Source organism: Lichenostomus cassidix, chromosome 4, assembly GCF_008360975.1.
Source record: "Lichenostomus cassidix isolate B80296 chromosome 4, HeHo_3.0, whole genome shotgun sequence".
NCBI classification, from domain to species: Eukaryota; Metazoa; Chordata; class Aves; order Passeriformes; family Meliphagidae; genus Lichenostomus; species Lichenostomus cassidix.
Window position 1 is genome coordinate 20,297,843 of NC_139484.1, and position 21,896 is coordinate 20,319,738.

Consider the following 21,896-nt stretch of genomic DNA (forward strand, 5'->3'; position numbering starts at 1 on the left):
GCTGGATGAAGTTAGTGCACAATATGTTGTTACATATTCTAGCATTGCAGCTGCTTAGACTTCATGCTTTTTAGTAATACATGGAAATTGTATGTGGAAATAGTTCCTGCAGGAATAAAGCGACAGCTTCCTGGCTTGTATGCCAAAATCTGTTTGTTTGGTTTTTTCTTTAAAGAAGGTCTAAATATTGTACTGAATACATGAGTTGCTGAAAATATGGGTCTATTAGACCGGGTAAATTACTAAATATTTTTAAAGAAGCAAATGAAAATATCCCTTCTTGTTATTTCTTTATAGTGTTACTAAGTAATGGATGCTGGGAAGAGGTACGTTGACTAAGGTAAATTGAATTTTTAAAATGCAGTCATAGACTAGACAGTTTTCTCTATTAACAATTATCCACACTGTGGTTCCTTGCCCATTTTTATGTCTAACTGTGCTAAGCATATATTAAAAATATTTAATAGGATCCTTCTTGCCTGCATCACTGAGCCTGTAATACAAATAATGAAATTAGTAGAAGAGTTAGAGCCACTTCTTGTTTGCCTGAAACTTGGGCTAGAAGTTGTTTTGCTCCCCCTCCACCCCTCTGGGAGAGGATCATCTAATTGTCCTAACCCTTTCTCCACCCATCAAAAACAGTCATTTATGCAAAGTGGGACAGTTTCCTATGGGATCTCCTGTGGGAATTTGAAAACAGTCTCATTGAATATTTTACTGTCTGCTTCATGTTGCTGACGGAGTAACTGTCTCTTCTTTGAGGGCTAGAAAAATAGAACTTCACTCTTAGTAATTTTGCCTAAATATGTTTGTTTACATACAAGACTGTCTAAACAGATTTATAAAAATATAAGGCTCACATTTTTTATAAGCTGCGTACATGTTAGTGTGTTAGTCCAAAGATTACAAAAAAGGCAACAGCAGTGAAGAAAGACAAATAAAGCAACACTGGGATTTGAAGGAAGTTTGTTGATTACAAGTCATCCATCAGTGGACAGAATGCATAATAAAAAGTGCATGGATTTGGATGTGTAAAAAGTGTCTAATAAGTGGGTAACAATTCAATTTCCTTTAACCTGATACCAGACTGCCTTTTGGAGGGTGTCCTGTTGTTTGGCCTAGGCTTCTGTTTCATCCCTACCTCATGAGTAAACAGACCCTTCAAGGGCTGGTGGTCACTCAACTATTGGAAATACTAACTCCCACTTTCCCAGAAGGGCACGTGTATTTGGGGAAGAAAGATGCAGGCTGTGTCATCTGCTGACTCGTGGTTTAATCTTTATTTTGCACTTCCAGCTGATAAGACCACTTTGTGCAGAAGTAATACAGGAAATGATGCAGTGCAGAAACCAAGAGTGGCAGAAAGGGAAATGGAATGTACTGGCTAGGGCTCAGCCCTGCGGACAAGCTCTCTGCTTCTTGGAAATGAAAAATCTCCACATACACTGTGGTTTGGGTTTTATTTGTTTGATTTTGTTGTTGTTGTGTTTTTCTTTTTTCGTTTGTTTTTTCTTTTTTTTTTAGCTTAATATTGGTTTTAGAGCTTAGAGTAACTAGCATACAGCAGCCTGTGAGTTTTCTCCCCCTTTCCTTACCTTGCTGCTTGTTCAGGGCTTGCAGTGTGCTTAGGCTTTGTTTTGGAGGTAGGACTTCAGCAGGAATCCCTGGCTGGAGGCTGGTGGCCAGCTGGGTCCTGCTGAGCTGCATTGCTTCCAAGCACACCTCAAAGCACTGTGCCTAATGCTATTCCTCCTGCTCACAGCAGCTGTTGCCACAGAGATGCCACCATACCTTTGATGGTGAGGCTGGAATTTGTTTTGGAGTGCATGATTGTGGGAGTGGGATATGTGTGCGCTGCAAGATTTGATCCAAAAACTTCAGAGAATCTGTTCTTTTGGTCTGACTACTCGGAGCTGCATCTGAGCATCATCTTTGTGCAGAGCTCATGTACTAGCTCATGTTAGGGTTGTATTTTCAGGCACTGATATAAACATACAGTCTTAATAGATAGGACTTTTTGCTTTTTCACAGCAAGTTGCTTGGTGAAAAATGGGTCAGATCTAGGCAGAACCACATCTGCAAACATTATCAGTGTTGAATGTTGAATGAAGCTGGGGTTGAAATTTAGACTTTGTACTTTCTTCTTTATTAGAGCTTCAACTCAAGCCTTTTAAATATTTCCTGTTTATTTGAGTGGATATGAAGTAGAAAGCTTTACTTGGTGAAGTAGAAAGCTTTACTTTTTTTGGAATGTGTAACTTTTGTGTGTGGAACCTGTATCTTTTGTTTGAAAAGTGCAGAAAAAAAGATATTAGAAAAAAAGATATTAGAATATTGATTGAGACAGAAACTGTGTATGAGTGGAGAGTAACTCAGTTACAAGCAGATTTAAGGCACATGCACTTGGGTTCTGGTAATTCAGTTCTTAAATTAGCACAGCATTTTAATAGAGCACTTTACAGTGCATGTAAGGATAAAGTATACCTGGAGTACAGTCAGTGACAGTAATGGAGTTTCAGTTCATTTAACAGTATAGCACAAGCCCACGTAACAAAGCAAATTCTTAAATTTGCTGCAGGCTCATGCAAATCTTGCCTTGCATTAACATTATTTCAAATACAATTCTTAGCGTGAAATAAATGGGATGTACCTGTATGAAGTGTAGGTAGACATTGCCTGTGTCTTAGTCCATAATCATTATTCACATAAATGTAGTTTATGCATTCAACCTAATAAAACTGAACCTCTGAAATTAGATAACTGTTTTAGTGACAAGTTAATTTGAAGTGGATGGTTTTCTACATAAAAAGTTCTTCAACTACAGTGGTGTACTATGAAACCATTGCAATGTACGGCAGTCAAGAGAGTAAGCGTGCCATAGCATTTGCAATTTTAAGGTCTGCCATCTTTTCTTAGTATAGCTGTGAAATCCTGTCTGACGTGAGTGTGCTGACACCTTCTATTCTCTGTGTGTATAGATTGCTGGTTGGTTGGGTGTTTTTTGTGGTGTTCTGATGGCAACAAAAACATTCATATCCTTTTCCCCTTCTCCCTTCCTCTGCAACCTGTTGGTATCCAGTCCAGGATATGTTTCCTGTCTTGTCTGTCTATTTGAAAATCAGTGGTGTGGTGCTCTTTGTCTCATTTTCTCCTCCCTGCCAGTCCTGGGTCTCTTTTGTTTCCCTTGCCAGAGCCTTTTGCCTGCTCCCAGCCTGGACACATGCAAAACCTGCTGCTTGCAGCTGGGACTCCTTCCGATGCGGCATTCCTCCCCCTCTTGACCCATCGCTTCAGTCCCATTCCTTGTCTCCCAGCTTGAGGACCACTGTGCTGTCTAAAATCCTCTTATCTGGACTTCCTCACCCTTCCCACTCCTTCATGTGTCCTTGAGTATATCAGACAGACATTGCAGCAGGAAGGGTCAGTGTGTAATCGGTGAAGTTCATGATAGCTTTCCCTCACAGGCTACTTAGGAGCTCTGAGGACTTTTGGGTGGGGTGGAGAGGTGCAGTTCTCTTCCTCCTGTGAGTAAGTGATGGCTGAGATCTTGCTAGTTTCATTTTTCTTTTTTTTTTGCTTTGTTCCTCAAAGTAAGTCAGAGGTGAAACTGAACTTTTTTTTTTTTTTTTCAGATTAAGTTGTACTCTAGTCTAGTGCAGTGATTTTTTAACTTCATGCCTGGCAGTTTGGAGAGAGCTGGGCAGCACATTGCTGTTGAGGAATACTGTTTCCAGCTGCTCTTTAAGATAAATAATAAAAAACCCACTAGTGATCCTGCACTGTTTCCTTGAGGTGTTCTGCTTGTTAAGGTTTCAACAGATGACGGGCAGAGTGTAGCACTCCTCACACTTAATAGTTAAAAATTTAAATTGAGGGACTGTTTTAGGCTAGATCTAGTGGGCTCAGCAACAGGTCCTGCTGCTTAAGTTTTCATCAGATCTGCCTTGAGTCTAGTCCTGGATGTTGTCAGCACGTTGTTGTTGTTGTTGTTTTGTTTTTGTTTGTTTTTTGATCACACCACTCTTCTTGGTTGAAGTGGGGGATATTTTTAACTGTTGTACGTTAACTTAAACGATAAAATCCCTTTTTTCCCTGTTTTTCTCTGATACTCTCCTTTAGGTTGTCAACCAGAAGGATTTCGAATAATGAGAAGGTTGTGACCATCAAGGGGGGATGTCAGCGCTGCCTTCCTGGGACCGGAGGATTGAAAAGGAGCAAGGACCAGAATTGTTTGATACAGGCTGCTTTTGACTGCTGACACAATCTGCTCTACCCTGGTGGTGGTGGAAGAACAGGGCAGTCGTTCCTGCTTGGTTCTGTGGTATCACCACAGTGGGATCACCATGAATGTGACAAGTTTATTCTCCTTCACCAGCCCAGCAGTGAAGAGGCTGTTGGGGTGGAAGCAAGGGGATGAAGAAGAGAAATGGGCAGAGAAAGCTGTTGATGCATTGGTGAAAAAACTGAAGAAGAAAAAAGGTGCTATGGAGGAGCTGGAAAAAGCACTAAGCTGTCCTGGTCAGCCCAGCAACTGTGTGACAATTCCTCGTTCCTTGGACGGCCGGCTGCAGGTGTCTCACCGGAAAGGGCTCCCACACGTCATTTACTGCAGAGTGTGGCGCTGGCCAGACCTGCAGAGCCATCATGAACTGAAACCTCTGGAGTGCTGTGAGTTCCCCTTTGGTTCAAAACAGAAGGAGGTTTGCATCAATCCCTACCACTACAAGCGGGTGGAAAGTCCTGGTAGGTTCTTCCTTGTTTGTACTTTTACACCTTATCTGAACAATGCAAAGTGTGGCAATTAATCATGTGACTCATTGGCTTAAATAAGCAAAAGTGGCTGTTTGCACATGTCAGATTCTTCCTCTGCAGTTTATCTGGATGGAGGTATTAATTAGCAGCTCTCCCTTTCACGTGGCAAATGCTTCCCTTGTGTGTTTTATTATTACACAGAGGTAGTTTTAGTATGTACCTGAGGCTGCTGGGTCTGCTGTCATCTGGGAATGTTGGTACCCACTATCCCTCAGTTAATTTGTTGTTAACTCAACGGTGCAGGTCAATGAATCTGTATGAAACTTTGCAGGCTAACATAAAGGATTATTTGCATTATCTGTGCAAGAGAACCATTCTGATGCACAGCAGTAGTAATACAAGTAGTAGTATTTCTAAATTGTTATTTCACTTTATCACTTTAGTTTCTTCATCCCACAGAAAATAATATTGTCTTTAGGATCTCCCAGAATTGTTGCCTTCATAAAAGACTTTGAGTTTAGACAGCAGAATATAATCCCCTCAATTTAAACTTTGATAGCACTGTTTGATTATATGTGAAATTTTACTGTCAGCTGTTCTGCAGACACAGTTTCCTTACCTGTTATCCACTGCCTCACTACTTTTTTTAAGGTGCCACCCATTCTCCCTGTCTCCTCTTCAAGGGCCAAACCTCTTTGATAACTCCGTACTTAATTTTACTCATGCAATTTTATTATCAGGGAATACTTCCAGGGGCTAAGATGAGCTGTGCTTAGATGTGTCATCACTAGTCTCCAGCTGTTTGTGAGGCTGTACAGGGACAGCTGCAGAAATGCACTGCATAATGGGTGGACTTCCCTGGTTTAAATGTGGGAAGTCCATCAGTGTTAGCCATTTCAAAAGCTCTGCAGCTGTCTGTAGAGTGGCAAGGATACACAGAGCCATGATGGAAATGAAGTTGTTGCAAGATTGTTTTGCTGGGGATGGAAATTACATTTGTCTTGGATCTGCAATGCACACTGCATATCTTGATGTTAAATATTTCCCTTCGGTGTGATGATATTAACTTGGAAATCATGTGAATGACAGATGCAATACCCATAATATATGTATTTATGCAGCAGCAGCTTGAACAAAGGAACTCAGCTCTGGAAAAACAGTTCTTTAAAAATTTAAAATTAAAAAAATTCTTAATTTCATTTTAAGTACAAGTGGGGTCGTAAAATAGTCATGTCCTTGTGCTTTTAGCTGTCTGCACGTGTCTGGGTTAGTTGCTTGCATTCCATATTCCAAAATACTGAAAATTAAGATTCCTGAAACACCTCTATTTCTATCAAACTGAGCAACAGTGGGGCTCTTACTGTAATGCCAAATTATATGTTCTAACTCATTTTTCTTTAGTATTGAAAACAATTACTGAGTTTGAGAACATTATCATATGGACCATTTATGCTATATTTAAAACCAGGTATTTGTAAATATCCTGACACTTCACAGAATCACAAAATCACTTAGGTTGGAAAAGACCTCTGAGATCACTGAGTCCACCCTTTGACCAGACAACATCATGTCAACCAGCCCATGGCACTAAGCGCCACATGCAGTCTTTCCTTAAACACCTCCAGGGATGGTGACTCTTCCACCTCCCTGAGCAGCACAATACAACATCTAATTACCCTTCCTGTAAAGAAATTCTTCCTAATGTCCAACCTAAACCTCCCCTGCTGCAGCATGAGACTATATCCATATTCTGTGTTCACTTAAATGAGTTAGGCAAGATAGAGTAAAACTTTCAGAAGATGTCTAACTAAAATGTACATTTTAGGCTGGGTGTGTGATGTTGGAGGGGTTTGTATTCAGTCAGCCACAGATTGTTTTGAGGGATATTGCAGAGAGCGGAATGGGAAAACACGGCTTTTGGAAACAGGTGGTAGCTGAACTCCTATTTGGCTAGGAGAGCTGTGCTCCCTAACTTCTGGCTTTTGTTTCACTGTCCCTTCCTTGTTTTTGCTGTCCTCTCCAAGCATGGTCTTTACCTTCATTTCCTGACAGTCACTCCCAAATTCTGCTAACTGTTTTTTCCCATTTTTGCCAGGACATTAAACCACCATTATTGCTGCCTAAGTGCTTATACTTTGATATTAATGGGTAATGGGAATTCATGCATGAGTCACTGTTTACAACAGTCTGTGGACTCGAACAGATAGCAAGGTTTGTGTTTCTCAGGCTGTCATCACAGCCAGAAGGCTAAGAAATGTGCTTTCTCTTGACAAAGCAAAATTGGAAACTCAGATTGCGTATGATACATGTTTTGTGTGCAAGGTACATCATGGAGTTCTGCCTCTGCTTGACAGCGTGGTCTCTATGTAACTGTTCTGTGCAGAACCAGTTACTGGAGAGCTGAAGGGTGGGATCCGTGCATGGGATGGCATCTGTCCTTTCATTCTTCTGCTGATTGCTGTGTGATTTGTTTCAGTGTTGTGTAAGGTTTGAGTAACAGATCAGTGGTGAATCTCAAATGTGGAAAGTCATGTAATGCTCTTTGTTGGGAAATCAGTGCTGTGGACGCATCTCAGTTTCCACAGTGCCAGAGGCATGGATGGATTTTCTACCTTGATACCTTATTCCATCCTCACTGTTTAGCTTGTGAAGATAAGCTTGGAAAACATGAAAACTGGCACTCTGTGGTGTGTCTGCCAGCTACAAAGCTCCACCTGAATCTAAGTGAGATTTTTCTGTTAGCCAGGCTAGATAGGAGCAGCTTGTAAGCAGTGACAGGAGGCAGAAAACTATCAGCGGTCTCAAACAGGGAATCTCCCAGTGTCCCTGCACACAGAGGGAAGCGTGGCATCTGACAGGCACATGGGTGTGACATGATAGGACCATGCTTGTGCCTAACCTGACTGGGAGGCATGGGGACCTGTGTAATGCTGTGGTGCGTCAATCAGGACAACTAAACTCACAGAAAATGACTTTTTGGCACAGTTAACTTGGCAAGCTCAGTGCCCTCAGCTCGCTCACTGTGGAGCCAAATGGGGGCACAGGGTGAAGGTGAGGAAGGGTGGCCTTGCTGTGTCACTGTGACACTGGCTCAGCCTGGAACCAGCGAGCTGATAGAGAGATGGAGCCCTGCTCCAGGGCGGGGTGCATGCACTGCTCCTGCTCGCTGTGTTGTGCCAGCACAGCTGTTCCCGTGGCCTTGTGCTGAACCAGATCACAGTCACTTTTTCCCTCCCCTGCTGTGTTATCTTTCAGACTGATCAGGGCAGAACAGGGACTTTCATCCTGGCTGCGGGAACATCTGTACCAACATGGCCCTGCAGAGGACACCCGGGACGGAGTGGAGGTGGAGGGACACGAGAGGAGAAAGTAGAAGCTCTTGTTGCTGGGGGTGGGAATGCAACCTTGCATTTGAGTGCCAGGAGGAGATATCTCTGAGATGGATTACAGTAGCTCACTGCTGCTGTTCCTTACGTCTGTTGTGTGCAGAATTATTTCTGGGCAGGGTAGTTAATGGCTGTCAGATTTCTCCCTTGGCAAGACAAAGCAAAGCTTTTAATTAAGGAGGGCAAGGTCTGAATGTGATGCCCCTTAAAAACTGGCACGCTTAGCTGAGCTGGTGTGTTTGCTTGGCTGAATCTGCTTCTTCTCCTCAATTTTATATTTTTGGTTTAGAGATTTGTTGGGATTATCCTTAAGTATGATCAAGACTTGAGAAATAATTAGGTGTACAGCATACACCGAGGCTGTGGGAAAAAACCAGACACAATGTTTCTCATCCCTCTGAAAATGCCACCAATGACCTCTCCGGTTTTGCTGAAGAATGTGTAAAGTCTCTCCTGAGACTTCCTTCCCATCTTTTATTCCTTAGGTTTCTGTGGAGATACAGCCTCTACTGCTTGCCACTGTCCTCAGTTATGTCATTGGGACCAAATGAAAGATATCATCCAGAATTTAGGGGGAAAAAAGAAACCTGGATCCTGTTTGGTCTAACAGCAAAACAAAAAGCTTGGAATATGGAACAGGGAGGATGAAGAGGTGCTTAAATTGGCACGGCTATTAAAAATAATAATAATAAGTCACACTTCTAATGTGGCTTTAGGGGAGGAGGTTCAGTTCTTTTGCCTAGCTAAAGGGGAAGGAAGGAAGATGAAGAAACTGAATTTTAAATTTTCTGAAGTGCTAGTGAACACCAGCTCTCCTCCATCCTGATGCAGAGTTTTGTTTGCCTCTACTCAGCGTCCTTGCCCATCATCCTGCTAGGTTTTGACTTTATAATTTGTTACAAGGAGGCAAAAGGGAAATTAACTTTTTTCATGTTTAACCTGTGGAAGAGGTTGAAGGTGCAGTGTTTCTGTAAATAGCTATCCCCTGGTTTTTTGCAATTACCAGCAAAGCATAGATAAAAAAGGCTGGATGGGTCTCCTCCGTTAAGCTTGTCTTCTTTGGAGAGCCCCTCTACATTGAGGTGCTTTATAAAGCTGATGGTAACAATGTTCCAGTCAAACTGGGGCAAGCAGTGGTTGCATTTTGGTGATGCAGACAAATACACTGTCATAATGGTTGAATTTTCAATTCTGCCTAAAAATTGTGATGGTCCTTTCAATTATAGCCATGAATTCAAAGTGTCTGTCTGTTTCAGCAAGCTTGTTGTTGGCCAGAAACACTTTACCTGTATGTACAGCTGCTTTTTACCACGAGAACAGGCCAGGTCCCCAGGCTCTGAGGAGAGTGCTAGGTGTGTCATGCTGGTTTTGCTCTTGGTGTGGACTCTCTGCCTATGACTTTAACCTGATTATTTTCATATTTGTCTTTGATCTCCTTTGCTTTTTGCTCTCAGTGAGGCTCTGTAAAGCAACACACCTACTGCAGGCTCCCACAGAACCATGCCTGGTGGAGGATAATGCCAGCAGTGCCAGGCATCTGGGAGAAGGGGAGACAAGAGAGGGGAAGAGGAAAAGGTGCAAGGGAAGCTGCTCCTGGTGTGTAAGGGAGGGCAAACTGCTGCATCCCTTCAGAGTTAATATGTAGAACCAAGTTAGAAAAATCCTTGTTCCTCCTTGATTCCCGTAGCAGGATTTCTGCGTCTCTGCAGGCTGTGAGTGAGGGAGCAGAGAGTCACCCCTGAGAAGTTTTGCTGTACAGCTGTGTGAGCACTTGGGTGTGACTCTCTGCAGGCTGTGAGTGAGGGAGCAGAGAATCACCCATGAGAAGTTTTGCTGTACGGCTGTGTGAGCACTTGGGTGTGACTTTAAAAATAGCATTGCTACAACAGGTGGGCACAATTATAGGATGGTTCCTCAAAATAGCAAAAGCAACTGTCAGTTTGCTTGGCAAGCAGTATAAAACTTCCTTCATTTTGGCTTTGCAGAAGTCAGTTCTACAATTCGCTGCCAGAGCTGACCTGGGGAAGAGGAGCTGAAATAAGGAGGTGGAAGGAGGGAATGGTCTAACAGCAGGGCTTTCCTTGTCTAGCCTTACCACGTGCCAGAAAAAGAAACTGCAATAAAGGGATAAAAGTTGTCAAGAAAGATAAGTTTCTGTCCTATTTCCGGTGTATTTTCTTTCTTTGAAATTAACCAGATACAGATTTTTCTTCTGATTTGAAAGACCAGACTTCCAAGTTTTAACCTACTCAGTAGGATGGTGACTGTGGCTTTCGTGCAGGTAATTTGAACTCTGGTCTGTGTAAATGTCTGAGTTAATACACACTATCGCTGTGACTTCCTCCTGCATCAGGACTGCTCCTCCACCAAATCTGCTTACAAGGACTCCCTCACTAATGTGCGTACAATTAGAACTAAATTCTGAAATGGACCTTGACAAATGTAAGTTTAATCAGAATGTCAGCTTATCAGAGCATCCGCAAATAAAATCTAATGTTAGCTGAATATTGTAATGCAGGAAATGTCCTAATATTACTTGTCAAATGCATTTAGACCAGATGTCTGATGTAAAAGCAAAGTCAGTAAAGTAACAACTGTTTTGCCTTTTTTTTTGGTACAGTCTTCATTTGTAACTATGAATAATGAGAAGTCAAGCTGTGGGGTCTCCCAAAACTGCAAAATAAAATTAAGAGTTGAGAAAACAGGACAGCTCTCAGCTTTCTCCTGGAGTAGAAAGTTTGTCTGTCACCTAAACCAGGTTGCTGAACAGCTAAAATTCCTAGAACACAGGTTTGGAGCAAAAGTCTAAAAGACTGGAACTTCTGCTTTTGCGAAACCAGCAAGGCAAAGCAAAGCTGTGATAACACAACCAAGAGTTACTGGAAGAGCTTTAAGTAGCTCAATCCTCAGAGATTGCTTTTGACACAATGCTTATTAATTTTATATTTTTAACCAAGAATGACTCAGGCAACATGAGAAAACCTAATGACATAAAAAGTTTTCTCTCTACGCAGTGTTCCACTGTTTACACGGGAGATCTTGGCAAGGCCTTGCAGTCAGGATGCTTCAGTGACTCTCTAGTGTTGCAGAGAGCAAACCAAATGAAGCACGTTCAGCTGAGCATGTGCTGGTACCTGCTCTGTTCCCACCGTGGGACTGGACAGCTCATCAGGATGCCACAGCAGCTTCAGCTGCTGTGACCTCAAAGGCAGGAAATGAAGCTGGGAGCCTTCAGGAGGGTTCAAATTTGTTAGTTTAACACAGCTGCTGTCTTTTGTTGGTTTTGTTGGGTTTTTTTTCTTCTTTTCCTAATTCTTCCTTTTTCCTATAACTTAGTCTTTGCAGGATTTTCATATTTCCAGATAGCATGAACTTTAGTTTTAGGATTTCCCTCCTTCCCAACCTGCAGTTCTGTTTTTCTGGCAAAACATATGTGGCTTTGCATAAATTCATATGAAAATGCAGCTATATAATGCTTGGAAATTAAAGTGCTCTGTCTAATGATAGTTTTGTCAGGTCTTCATTAGCACTGAGGGCCCTTTTATGGTATAAATCCTTCTACAGGATGTATGTCAACTAAGTCATGGTTTTTAAGAGCAAAAAGTACAGCACCAATTGCTTATATTTTTCTTTTTTCATTTATTTTTAAAATAAAATTTTTACAGAAGAAGTAGAATCTGCTTTGGTAGGGAAAGTGGATCAAAGTTTGCTTGCTTATATGTTGCCCCTTGTATTTCATTACATGGTCTTTCAATTTCCATACGTGGAAAGGATACCTTCTCAAATTTTCACATAACATGCAAGGGGTGTGGAAAAAATGAGCCCTTGAGGGAAGCTAGCTGTCATCTGGGCTTGTGTAAGATAATCAAAATCCATCTGCATAGAAAATATGCTCCTTTGAAAGTAAAGCAGATCCTTTGGATAGAATTAGTTTGGGGTTTTTCATAGAGAAACTTAAAAAAAAGAAGTTATGTTCATAAATTGGAGACTTTCTGTGTTTGCTAAAATCATTATCATTGGAATGTGAAAATAGAACAAAAAAGAAAAGCAAGATCTTTATTTAGGATAGCACAGCTGTTGAGTTTTCTGAAGAAGAACAGGGTGACATGCTGGAGATAAAAAGAGTAGAGATCAGTAAGTTTCTTCAAAGGCCACAATTCCATTTTCATAAAAGCATTTCTTCCTTGGTGTGGTTAGTCAGAACATTTATCTGAAAAGCCAGGTTGCCTTTGGTCTATCTTCTGTATTTTTGGCATTCTTGGCTCCTAGATGAAATAGCCCTGTGGGTGAAATTGCTCTGTAGCTCTAATTTCTTTAATACAGCTCCTCTTGTTTGGTGCAGGCATACTTGGTCTTATTTGCATGGTACAAACAAGCTCCCCAATTCCCAGGCTGTCTTGACAGACACAGGATCTCAGCTACAGTTCCACAAACATACCCAGCCTACTTCCACAGGGTTTATCTTCCCCTTCCTTACTAGTAACCTTACTGGTAGTAGTCATGTATTAACTCTCAACTCCAGGACCACATTGACAGAAAAACTTGGGAGCAAAATTTAGCCTCAGTACAGCACACAAAAACCTTGTAATCCAGTGTTTGAAGAATTACAGAAATCAAGCTGTAGGATGACTTGTGGTTCTTCTCCATTAACTTTTATGAGGTTGAGTTTGCAAATCTGTTGCAGTAGCTTTTTAAGACAACAGTGTATTCAATAGTATATTTCCTTTAAATATATGCTGATGATACTGATGATAATTAAAAAAAAATAAATTATTGTATCTGTGTTCCCTTCCGCTGAAGAGGAAGAGAGGAATCGTTGTTTGCAGATGGTTAGAGCCACATCCTGCAGAGATCTGCACAGCAAAGATGTGCACTGCTTCATTATTTTATAGCAACAGGTGTGCTGGCTTAGCACCGAATAACTCTCTCATGCTCTCTCCCCTTCAATTATGCCTCTTCCTGGAGCTGGCAGCTGCAGCAGAGATCAGCCTCCTCCCCTGCTGGACTGAGCCTCAGTAATTTGTTATTCCATGTGGTTGAGGTCTGCAACCTGACCAGAAGCTCAGTGCCTTACACAGGGGCAAGGGGTTCAAGAAGGGTGTGCATCCCCCTTTATGGTTTGAACTCCTGGCAGCCTTCCATGCTCCAAAGGGCCCATTCCTTGCTCATGTCTTCATTGCTGAGTGAACAGCACTCAAATTAACTCCTCTGTGGCTCCACTAGGAGCAGCTTCCCTGCAAAAAAGCCAGGAGCTGCAGGGAGATCACGTTATGGCAGTGAGTGACTTGGAGCTGGAGTAATTGGAGCGCTGCAGTCTCTGTCCCACCTGATGTGGCCTTTCAGGGCTTTTCCTCCTCCTTGAAGGTTGTGTATATGCAGGGAGGACATGAATTAGGGGCAGCACTCAAAGTAAATTCTGCCATGATATTTTTGAGACAATTTATGCTGTATCAATACCAGTTGTATTATTCCCCCCCTCCGCCTTTTCTGTGTATATTTTGAAGAAATTGGCATTTAATCACTTGAGGTTGGCAGGGTTGGACAAAAAGCGTGGGTTGGCATGAAGGGCACCTGGGAAAAGGAGACTTGTTTTTATCTCAAGTCCTTCTGAACTTCAGCAGTGGTTCTGCCCAACAGGAGAAAACATGTATATATACCTTGGGAAAATCTGGCACTGCATTAATTTAATTACAGAAAACATACAGAAAATATCCTGTTCTCCTGCTATTTTAAAATGCTGTAAATCATGTGGCTTCCTCTGATGTCATGTGTGTCATTGTTTAATGTGAGGTAGGGGATGGGAAAGGTAGGTGATGTACTTTCTGCACAAATTAACTCCAGAAAAGTTAATGGTTTGACCTTCATCCATAGGAAGGGAAGAGATAGGAAAGCTGTGTTTTTAATGCTTGGAAAAGTAAGGAAGAATCATAAAGACAGGAAAGGGAAAATAATACATTTTAACACATGATCTCATTGTTAATTTTTTTCACTGGTAATTTTTTAGCCCAGCAAATGTTGACTTTGACAATTAAATAGTACTTGACCTAGCTGCAAAAGGACTGCTTGGTTTAACAGAACAAGCTTAATTCTGAGAGACCCTAATATTCAGAGAGCTTGGCTCTGACATAGTGTGAATGTTGTGTGATGTCCATCTGAATGCTGAGTAACTTTTTTTTTGAACAGCCTTTTCCAGAGACATGTAAGAATTGTTGTGTTGGAGCAAGAAACAGTCTGTACAGCTGAGGGACATGCAGCTTCTCTTGGGGTGTTTTGCAATTTAGTACTTTCATAGAATGACAGATGGATGTGTTTTGTTTCAGAAAACACCATAATTAGGAACTTTGTCTATGCCTTGTAAAGTGGAGTTGGCTTTTGACATCTAAACAAATCTTAGGGGTGACATCTGCCTCAAATATTTGAGATCTGTTGGAATCTCAGTGAAGTTACGCTAAGAAATTGAGAGATTACATTAAATCCTTAAAATCTGCTTCTGACTTGGGCAGCCTTAATTTCAGTAGTGAGGGTTTGGGATTTTTTCATTGTATGTTCAGTGAAGATTTCTGGGATCAGACTGCTCATGCATTGATGCCACTAGCAGGCGAAAATGGTGGCTTAATTTCTCTCTTAAGCATCTGCAAAAAAAAAGCCAAGGGAAACTCACTTCTCATTTTAGTTAGTCTGTGACTTTAGGAATAGAGAGTGAGTTTTTAGTGTGGCATTCATTTATATCCCTTCATAAACATGAACCTAGACCTCAGACCTGGTGTCATGCCCGTGTGTCGAGTGGTATCCTGGTACTCTTGGACTCCAGGACACTGAAGTAAATACCTGAGTGCTGTACAGAACTTCTGTAATAGCAAAGTGCTGGAAGAGTAAGGATGCCCCAGTGTCCTGGAAGAACCTGTTTGTTATGTCAAGAAAATGTTTGGTTTTTTTTTTTTTTTGCAATTAGTTTGTAATTCAGCCTTTTAATAAAGCAGCTGTCTCCAAAACACCTTTCTTAATCTGAATTACAGTTATGGCTGTATAGGCTTGTTGTGTACACATGCTCCTGTTCCTCTTCTGTGTGCCCAGTCTCAAGGAGAGGTGGTGGTAGCCTTGGCTTGTTTTCCCTAGGTTTTGTTGGGTTTTTGGCACCCTCTCTTGAAGGCAGGCTATCCGGGGGGCAGTTCTTCCAGCCCTGCTTCTTCCCAGCCATGGATGTGGGAAATGGAGGTTCCAAAGAGGGAAGATGTGAAGAGGACTAGCTTTGATATTTCTCTTCCACTGCTTTGTGCATGGACCTCCCTCCTCCCAGACCTTGCCTCTTCTCTTCTATCCATCACCCAAAAATTTCTGTGAAAAGAAGAGCTTTTAATCTTCGGTTAACTTGGACTTTGCTGTGAGGCATTCAAAGATAGAAGCTGAGGAACTGGAAAAAGAGTTGGTTCTTTTATCTTAGTTTATCTGGTATAATGTTCATGTTTCCAGTTTGAAAGAGACCTTTGTTTCTCTGCTGAGAAGGCTTCAGAAGTGTGGTGAGACTTGTAGTTTGTGATGTTTCTCTGATCCCATAGTAACACATAGTTGCAGCTCAATTGCTGCTCAGTTGGTTTTTTTGAACTACATAATTTTGTTTAAATTGCACATTTTGTAAGCTGACTTGAAGGGTTAATAACTGTTTTAATAGTAACTTGTAAGAACATAGTCCAGGTTAAAAATAAAATTACAGCTGTTGGGACCAGACTGAGTTCAAGGCCTATTAGTATTGTCTTCAGAAAAAAAAAATTCTGTTTTTATTAACAAGGGTTTGGGTTGCAGACCATTAGGTGATTAGTAGGATCACAAGTGCAGCAGGAGGAACTGCATGTCAGCATTGTCAGGCTCTTCCCAGCGTCTCTTCGTGCGAGTAAAACTGAAACACAGAACTGTGGTTTGTTCTTGGCTCTTCTTCACTGGCCCTCTGTGAAAACCAGTTCCCATCTGGCAAACCAGGGAGCTGTGGATTCAAGCTGTGCAGTAACCGGATGTAAGGGAAAGAGTTCTTGCTTGGACATGTGCTCCTAGGTTTGACTACCTTGTTTTTGAGGCAGATGTGGCTATGCCGCAGGGGAGGAAGAATGGGGAGCTTTTTCCCCTGTATACCTTCAGAACTGAGTCTCTAATGCTGTGGCTTTTCTCTCTTTCTCCCTTTGCAGTCCTTCCTCCAGTGCTGGTTCCAAGGCACAGCGAGTACAACCCCCAGCACAGCCTCTTGGCCCAGTTCCGCAACCTGGGCCAAAACGAGCCCCACATGCCGCACAACGCGACCTTCCCGGACTCTTTCCAGCAGCCCAACAGTCACCCATTCCCCCACTCGCCCAACAGCAGCTATCCAAACTCTCCTGGAAGCAGCAGTAGCACCTATCCGCACTCTCCAGCCAGCTCAGACCCGGGAAGTCCTTTCCAGATGCCAGGTACAGTCGGCCTCCCTTCAGAAGGGAGAAGGGGTTGGGCATCACTGCTATCGTGGGTTTTTTGCTTAATAACACTAAATTATCAACCAACACTTGTGTTCAATAGCAAGCTAAGAGATGGAGGGTAATAAAGAGTATAGAATCTCTTTTTCTGGTAATATTGAAGGCTTTAATATTGTCCCTCTTTCAAACACTCTTTAAAATGTTAACTCTTTAAAATGTTACAGTAAAACTTGTGCGGGGGAGAATCCAAAATGTTATGGGGACCAGTTCTGCAGTTTAGCCCACAAAGCATAGTGTTCAATGCACCAGAAGTGTAATGCTAGAGATCATCCTTGTTCAAGAAAGAGAGCATCATAGATTCAGCACAAGGCTTTAGTTCTGCAGAAAAAGAGTATTTCTCAAGGTGATCATATTATTGTTACTTGATTACAATTTCTTCACGTAGTGGTGTAATTTCAAGAAGCAAATATACTTCCACTGAAAAACAGGCCCTTAAAAGGACTCCTCAGGCTGTTTGATTACCTAAAGTCAGAGAAGTTAGGGCCTTCCTTTGTTGACTGACTGTTGACTTTGTCTATAGAAAATTCCATGAAGCTGCCTTTTTTTGGTATTTACATGCAGATGGGTAAAAACTGCAGAAGCAGTCTGTGGTGGATTTCTTGATCTAAATGCTGGGAGAAGGATGCAGTACAAATGCTTACTGGTGTTGTTTGCCTGTTTTCTTCAGGGGCTGAGGGAGGGTATGTGTAAACAAAGCAGCAGATTTGTGAAAATCTGTTTCCTGTTACATGAAATTAATATCCATAGATTTCTGCTCTTGATAATTGTTTCAAATTTTTCTCTTGTGAGTGAAGACTACTGAATTTGCTTGGAAGAAGGAAAGAGAGTTTGTATTGGCTTTTCTAAAAAATGTGAGAAGTTGCTGTGAAACCAGCTGTCTTTTTCTTCTTATTTTTTTAAACATGATTGCTGTGGTTGGGGCTCTTCCAACAGAGATAAAGACCTAACAAGGTCTTCCTGAATGCTGGCTTGTGGAAGTTCACTTGATCTTTGAAGGTCTGTTCTGTCCACATGCCCTTAATGTCAGCAGCTGCAGTGAAGAAATTGAATTAGAGGGGAGGTCAGGATACTGATGTCCTTGATGCTTAGCCCTGGACAGTTGTCCATCTTGCACTAATGGGGAAAGAGGCTGACTTGTGGAAAATACAAAATAAAGGGGCAAAGCAGTTATCCTTGAAAACTTTCTGGGTACTGGTTAATTTGTTGCCTGTGGCCTTGGAATCTTGCACATGATCAACATCATGTTTGCACACACACAAACATTTAAGGCTTAGTAAAACATGAGGCTCAAAATCCAGTGCAGTTTGTTAAGTGTTTAGTGCAGTCCTGTTGCCATCTCTTTCTCTGCCGCTTTCTCATACATCTGAAGGAGTTCAAGAATTAGCAAGGCACCTGCAGCATTAGATGTAGTAAATCTCTCAACAAAATACCTGCTAAAAAATAAGTAGTTAATGCATTTCATGAACATGTGTTTTCTTAAAAAATACATTAAAAAAAACATTCAAACAAAACTACCACTCCACAAAAAAACCCCAAACTTACAAAGCATTCTCCTGCCTGTTGTTGATGCTAATTTGGCTTTCAGAGTTTTGGAAGCCCCTGTGATTATTTTCTGTGGTAGTTTGCAATCCATACTCTCAGTAATGGAAATAAATGTGGGATGAGCAGCAGCAGAGACAGCACACAGGTAATCTAATCCCAGCATTTGCAGCGAAAGCTGGCAGGGGTCAGGCAAGGGTTTCTCGCTCTTGGATGTAGCTCTGTGAAATTGATCTGGAGGAGAGTGTCTTCTGGTGTATTGGGAAATTGTGACATTGGCAACTTCCTGCAGCTTCTAAGAAACCTTTTGGGAAGCTTTGCCAGAAGTGGAAGAGGCGGCTGAAGGGCAGTGTTGGCTGGGACACTTCAAACAGGGCTGGAAGCCATATGTTAATGAGCCCTGTTGTGCATGGGCTTGTTCTGTGCTGGTGATTCAGCCCTGAATGGGACACGACATAGACACTGACAGATAAATTCCAGACCCAGATGGCCACTTCTATAGAATTTGGGTTCCTGAACCCATTCTGCTGTTCCCAGTCTAGGAAACAGAACTAATACTTTGTTCTGACAGTGATAAGGCCCTGGATATATCTGGGATGCTTGCATACATGGCTGGTACAATTATGTTGGAAGCAGAAAAGCTTGAACTGAAAGTTTTCTGCTCCAACTTCTGTTCACTTTTAACTTACTCAATATCTACACCTGGCTGGGCCCTGAGACCTTTTTGTGCCCTGATGTTTGTATGGCACTTCCAGCCTGCAGAGCTGTGGGCTGGAAACACAGCTGAGCTTTCTGTTTTGGCTTTATGTGGGGTGAAGAGAGTTGTTTTTTATTGCAGTTGTGCTTAATATGCACAGTAGTTCTTTGCTTTCCATATTCGAGGTCCATGATTGATTGTTCAGATTTCTGGTGGGTAGAAGTTTATAGCTGAGTCAGTCTGGAAGCATTTCCAGGCTCAAGCTGTTTATGTGGATGTGTAGATATGCTTTAAAGAGAGGAAAGGACTCGTGTATCTCTGCCTTTTCTATATTTAGCTGATACTCCCCCGCCTGCTTACCTGCCTCCGGAAGATCCGATGACACACGATACCTCCCAGCCCATGGATACCAACATGATGGCACCTGCAATTCCCCCTGATGTACATAGAGGAGGTAAGAACACTTCCTTCTTGTTTTTTGCTTCACTCCTTAAGACTGAAAACCTTCAGAACTTACTAGTAATAACTGAGTTTTAATTTTGGATGGATGTTGTTCATGAACATTCTTGTCTGCAGAAAAGAAAAAAAACTGCCACGTAGTTTGTCTTTTGTTGTTGTAAGGGAAGAAATAGTAAAGCTGGAGATTATTTTTAAATGTAAATCTTTATTTAAGACAAGAATCTATCCCACAACTCTTTACAAATGGAAAATATATAGGGTTTAATACTTTCTTACTCCTAACCAACTCAAAGACCAAAGTAATTTTATGTTTTCTACTGGGAACTTCCACTAATCTCTGAACAGAAAGAACTCCTATGAGGCTGCATATTTCTGACTGTCATACCAAAATTACAGGTGTGCAAGCAGAGGAATCTGTTTTTCTGTCATGATTACATTCATTTATTGGAGCAATTCAGTTAAAGCTATGGAAAGCCTATTAAATTGTGGATGACAGTAGATATGGTCAAGTATTGCTCTCCAAGCAAAGACTTGACCAAAGGAGGGAAGCTAAACTGTTAGTTATGTGAATACCCAGAGACATATTGCATGGGCAACTGGAATATCTCTGTTTTTTCCTCTGAGACAGTACCTCTTATAAAATTGTGCTTTTTTCTTACATTTTTGTCCTAGATTCTAAACTTCAGTCTTTATAAAGTATGTTCTGCTTTTAAGAAGTTACCCTTCTAGTTATAAGGGTGTGTGAGGCTTTTTGTGTATTTTGTGTAGTTCCACCCACTCTTCCCATTTTTGTTTTGTCTTTGAATCACACAGTGATAACACGGTTCAGAATATGGAGTTACCTGCCTGAGGTGTGGCATTGCTACAGACTTCACAAATCTGTATTTAGAGAATGGCCTATTGCTTTATGTGGTGTGACACAGACATCTTTTTACACATAGCTTGCTAAAGCCTTCGCAGCAGCCATGACTGCTGAGTAAAGGATTTGGTGCATTCATCACATTGTGAGAAATGGCCCCTTTAGAAAACACTTCAGATTACACAGTTGTGGTCCACGCCAAGAAATTCTGGCACACTGGATGCTGTGCCAGAACGATTATCAAGATCACAAGCATATGAACAATTTAGCTGTTGCATTTTGGATTTTTTTGATTTTTTTGTTTTTTTTGTTTGTGTTCTGTTTGTTTGCTTGGTTGGTTGGCTTTTGATACTTGTTTTGCTGCTAAGCTCAATGTCTGGTTTCAGGAAGGATATCTACCCTCTTGGAACAATTTGGATGGATTTTGTGTTAGCCTATTTACTCTCTGCTTGGAATGACTTTTGTGTGTGATAAAACGCATCCTGTAGCATTTCCACTTTTTGCTGATCACACAGACTACGCTTTGTGTATATGAATAGTTTTCAGGAATTTTGGGCCAGAAATTTACATTTTGGCCCAAAATACATTTATCAATCTTTACACCTAACTGCAGACCTCTGCATGTGTGTCCCTCTCCCAAAATGCACAAATGTGCTGTTCCTCTATTACATGAGAGGTGATAAAGAGAAAAGGTTTTACATTTTTCTTCTTGCTCTTTACCATTCAGCCATTTCAAAATAAAAATTGTGTCTATTGATATTTTTCCTTTTTAGTAGTTTAGCACAATGGATTTTCATCTCTGTCCCTTCATTAAAAATAAAGACTTTTGGGTGCCTTCATATGTTTATTATTCACATATGTATGCTGTGATTGCATTACTTAAAAAACAACCTGCTGCAGGTCGTAGAAGAACAGTTTTTACTGTGAACTTACTGCACCATTTTTGTTGCAAACTTTTTAGTAGCGTATTCTTCATGGTGATTTGTTAACCTTAAGAGATTTGATTTAACAAGCTGCATCCTGTCAATGGAGTTGGGTAATTTCCATTGTTGGCCCATGCTGGGAATAGAGAGACTAAACGCACCTGCTCTGCATGACTTAAAGCAAATGTAAGGAAGTCAGTATGAAATCTGTGTGAGAGAGATATGATTAATTCTGTAAGAATGGCCAGCTGGCAAGATTTCTTCCTGACTTTGAGAACTGTGGCAAAGCTGCAGCTTTGATAATTGCTGGCATCTTTATGGGAATTAAAAATGTAGTAACCTCTTACTAATAATTAAAGACTGTTCTTTCTTCTTCTTTTTTTTTTTAAATTTTTTTTACAGTGATGTGAAGGGATAGAAAGTGCCAGAGTATCAGGAAAGATCAGGTTTTTACCAGTGTTTTTAAGCAAGTTATTATCAATAAACATTATGCTCAGAAGTTTTGCATAGTGATGTAGGATGTGTTATCCTGCTCTTGATTATTTGCCACGTTTTGTGTCTACTGTGTACTGCTGGTTTGAGAGAGACTTTTGGTTTTTTGTTTTGCATGTAACAGAAACTCATAGTGGTGTGATCTGTGAACAGAGGAAAATATGAACACTAATCTTAGTTGGCTGGTATCAGTAAAAACGTGGAGCTGGAAGAACGAAAATTCTGGCCTGAAAAGCAAGTTTTCCCATAATACCAGTCTGATTTAGCACTTTGCCCAGTAATTGGTATCTG

At 41.3% G+C, this 21,896-nt stretch overlaps 1 protein-coding gene across 4 annotated transcripts in view; it reads left to right on the forward strand.

Moving 5' to 3' along the window:
* The window catches only part of SMAD1 (SMAD family member 1), a 44,713-nt gene that overhangs the window by 16,315 nt on the left and 6,502 nt on the right, over positions 1-21,896 (forward strand). For 2 of the 4 annotated variants that reach the window (XM_085058172.1, XM_085058173.1), the window contains exons 2-4: positions 4,120-4,743; positions 16,316-16,573; positions 19,210-19,326. In XM_085058172.1, coding sequence (XP_084914298.1) covers positions 4,344-4,743; positions 16,316-16,573; positions 19,210-19,326 — 775 coding nt within the window. In that variant the 5' untranslated portion in view covers positions 4,120-4,343. Of the gene's footprint in view, positions 1-317; positions 341-3,464; positions 3,525-4,119; positions 4,744-16,315; positions 16,574-19,209; positions 19,327-21,896 lie in introns of those variants that run through there. The other 2 variants (XM_085058174.1, XM_085058175.1) reach the window with 2 other exon arrangements.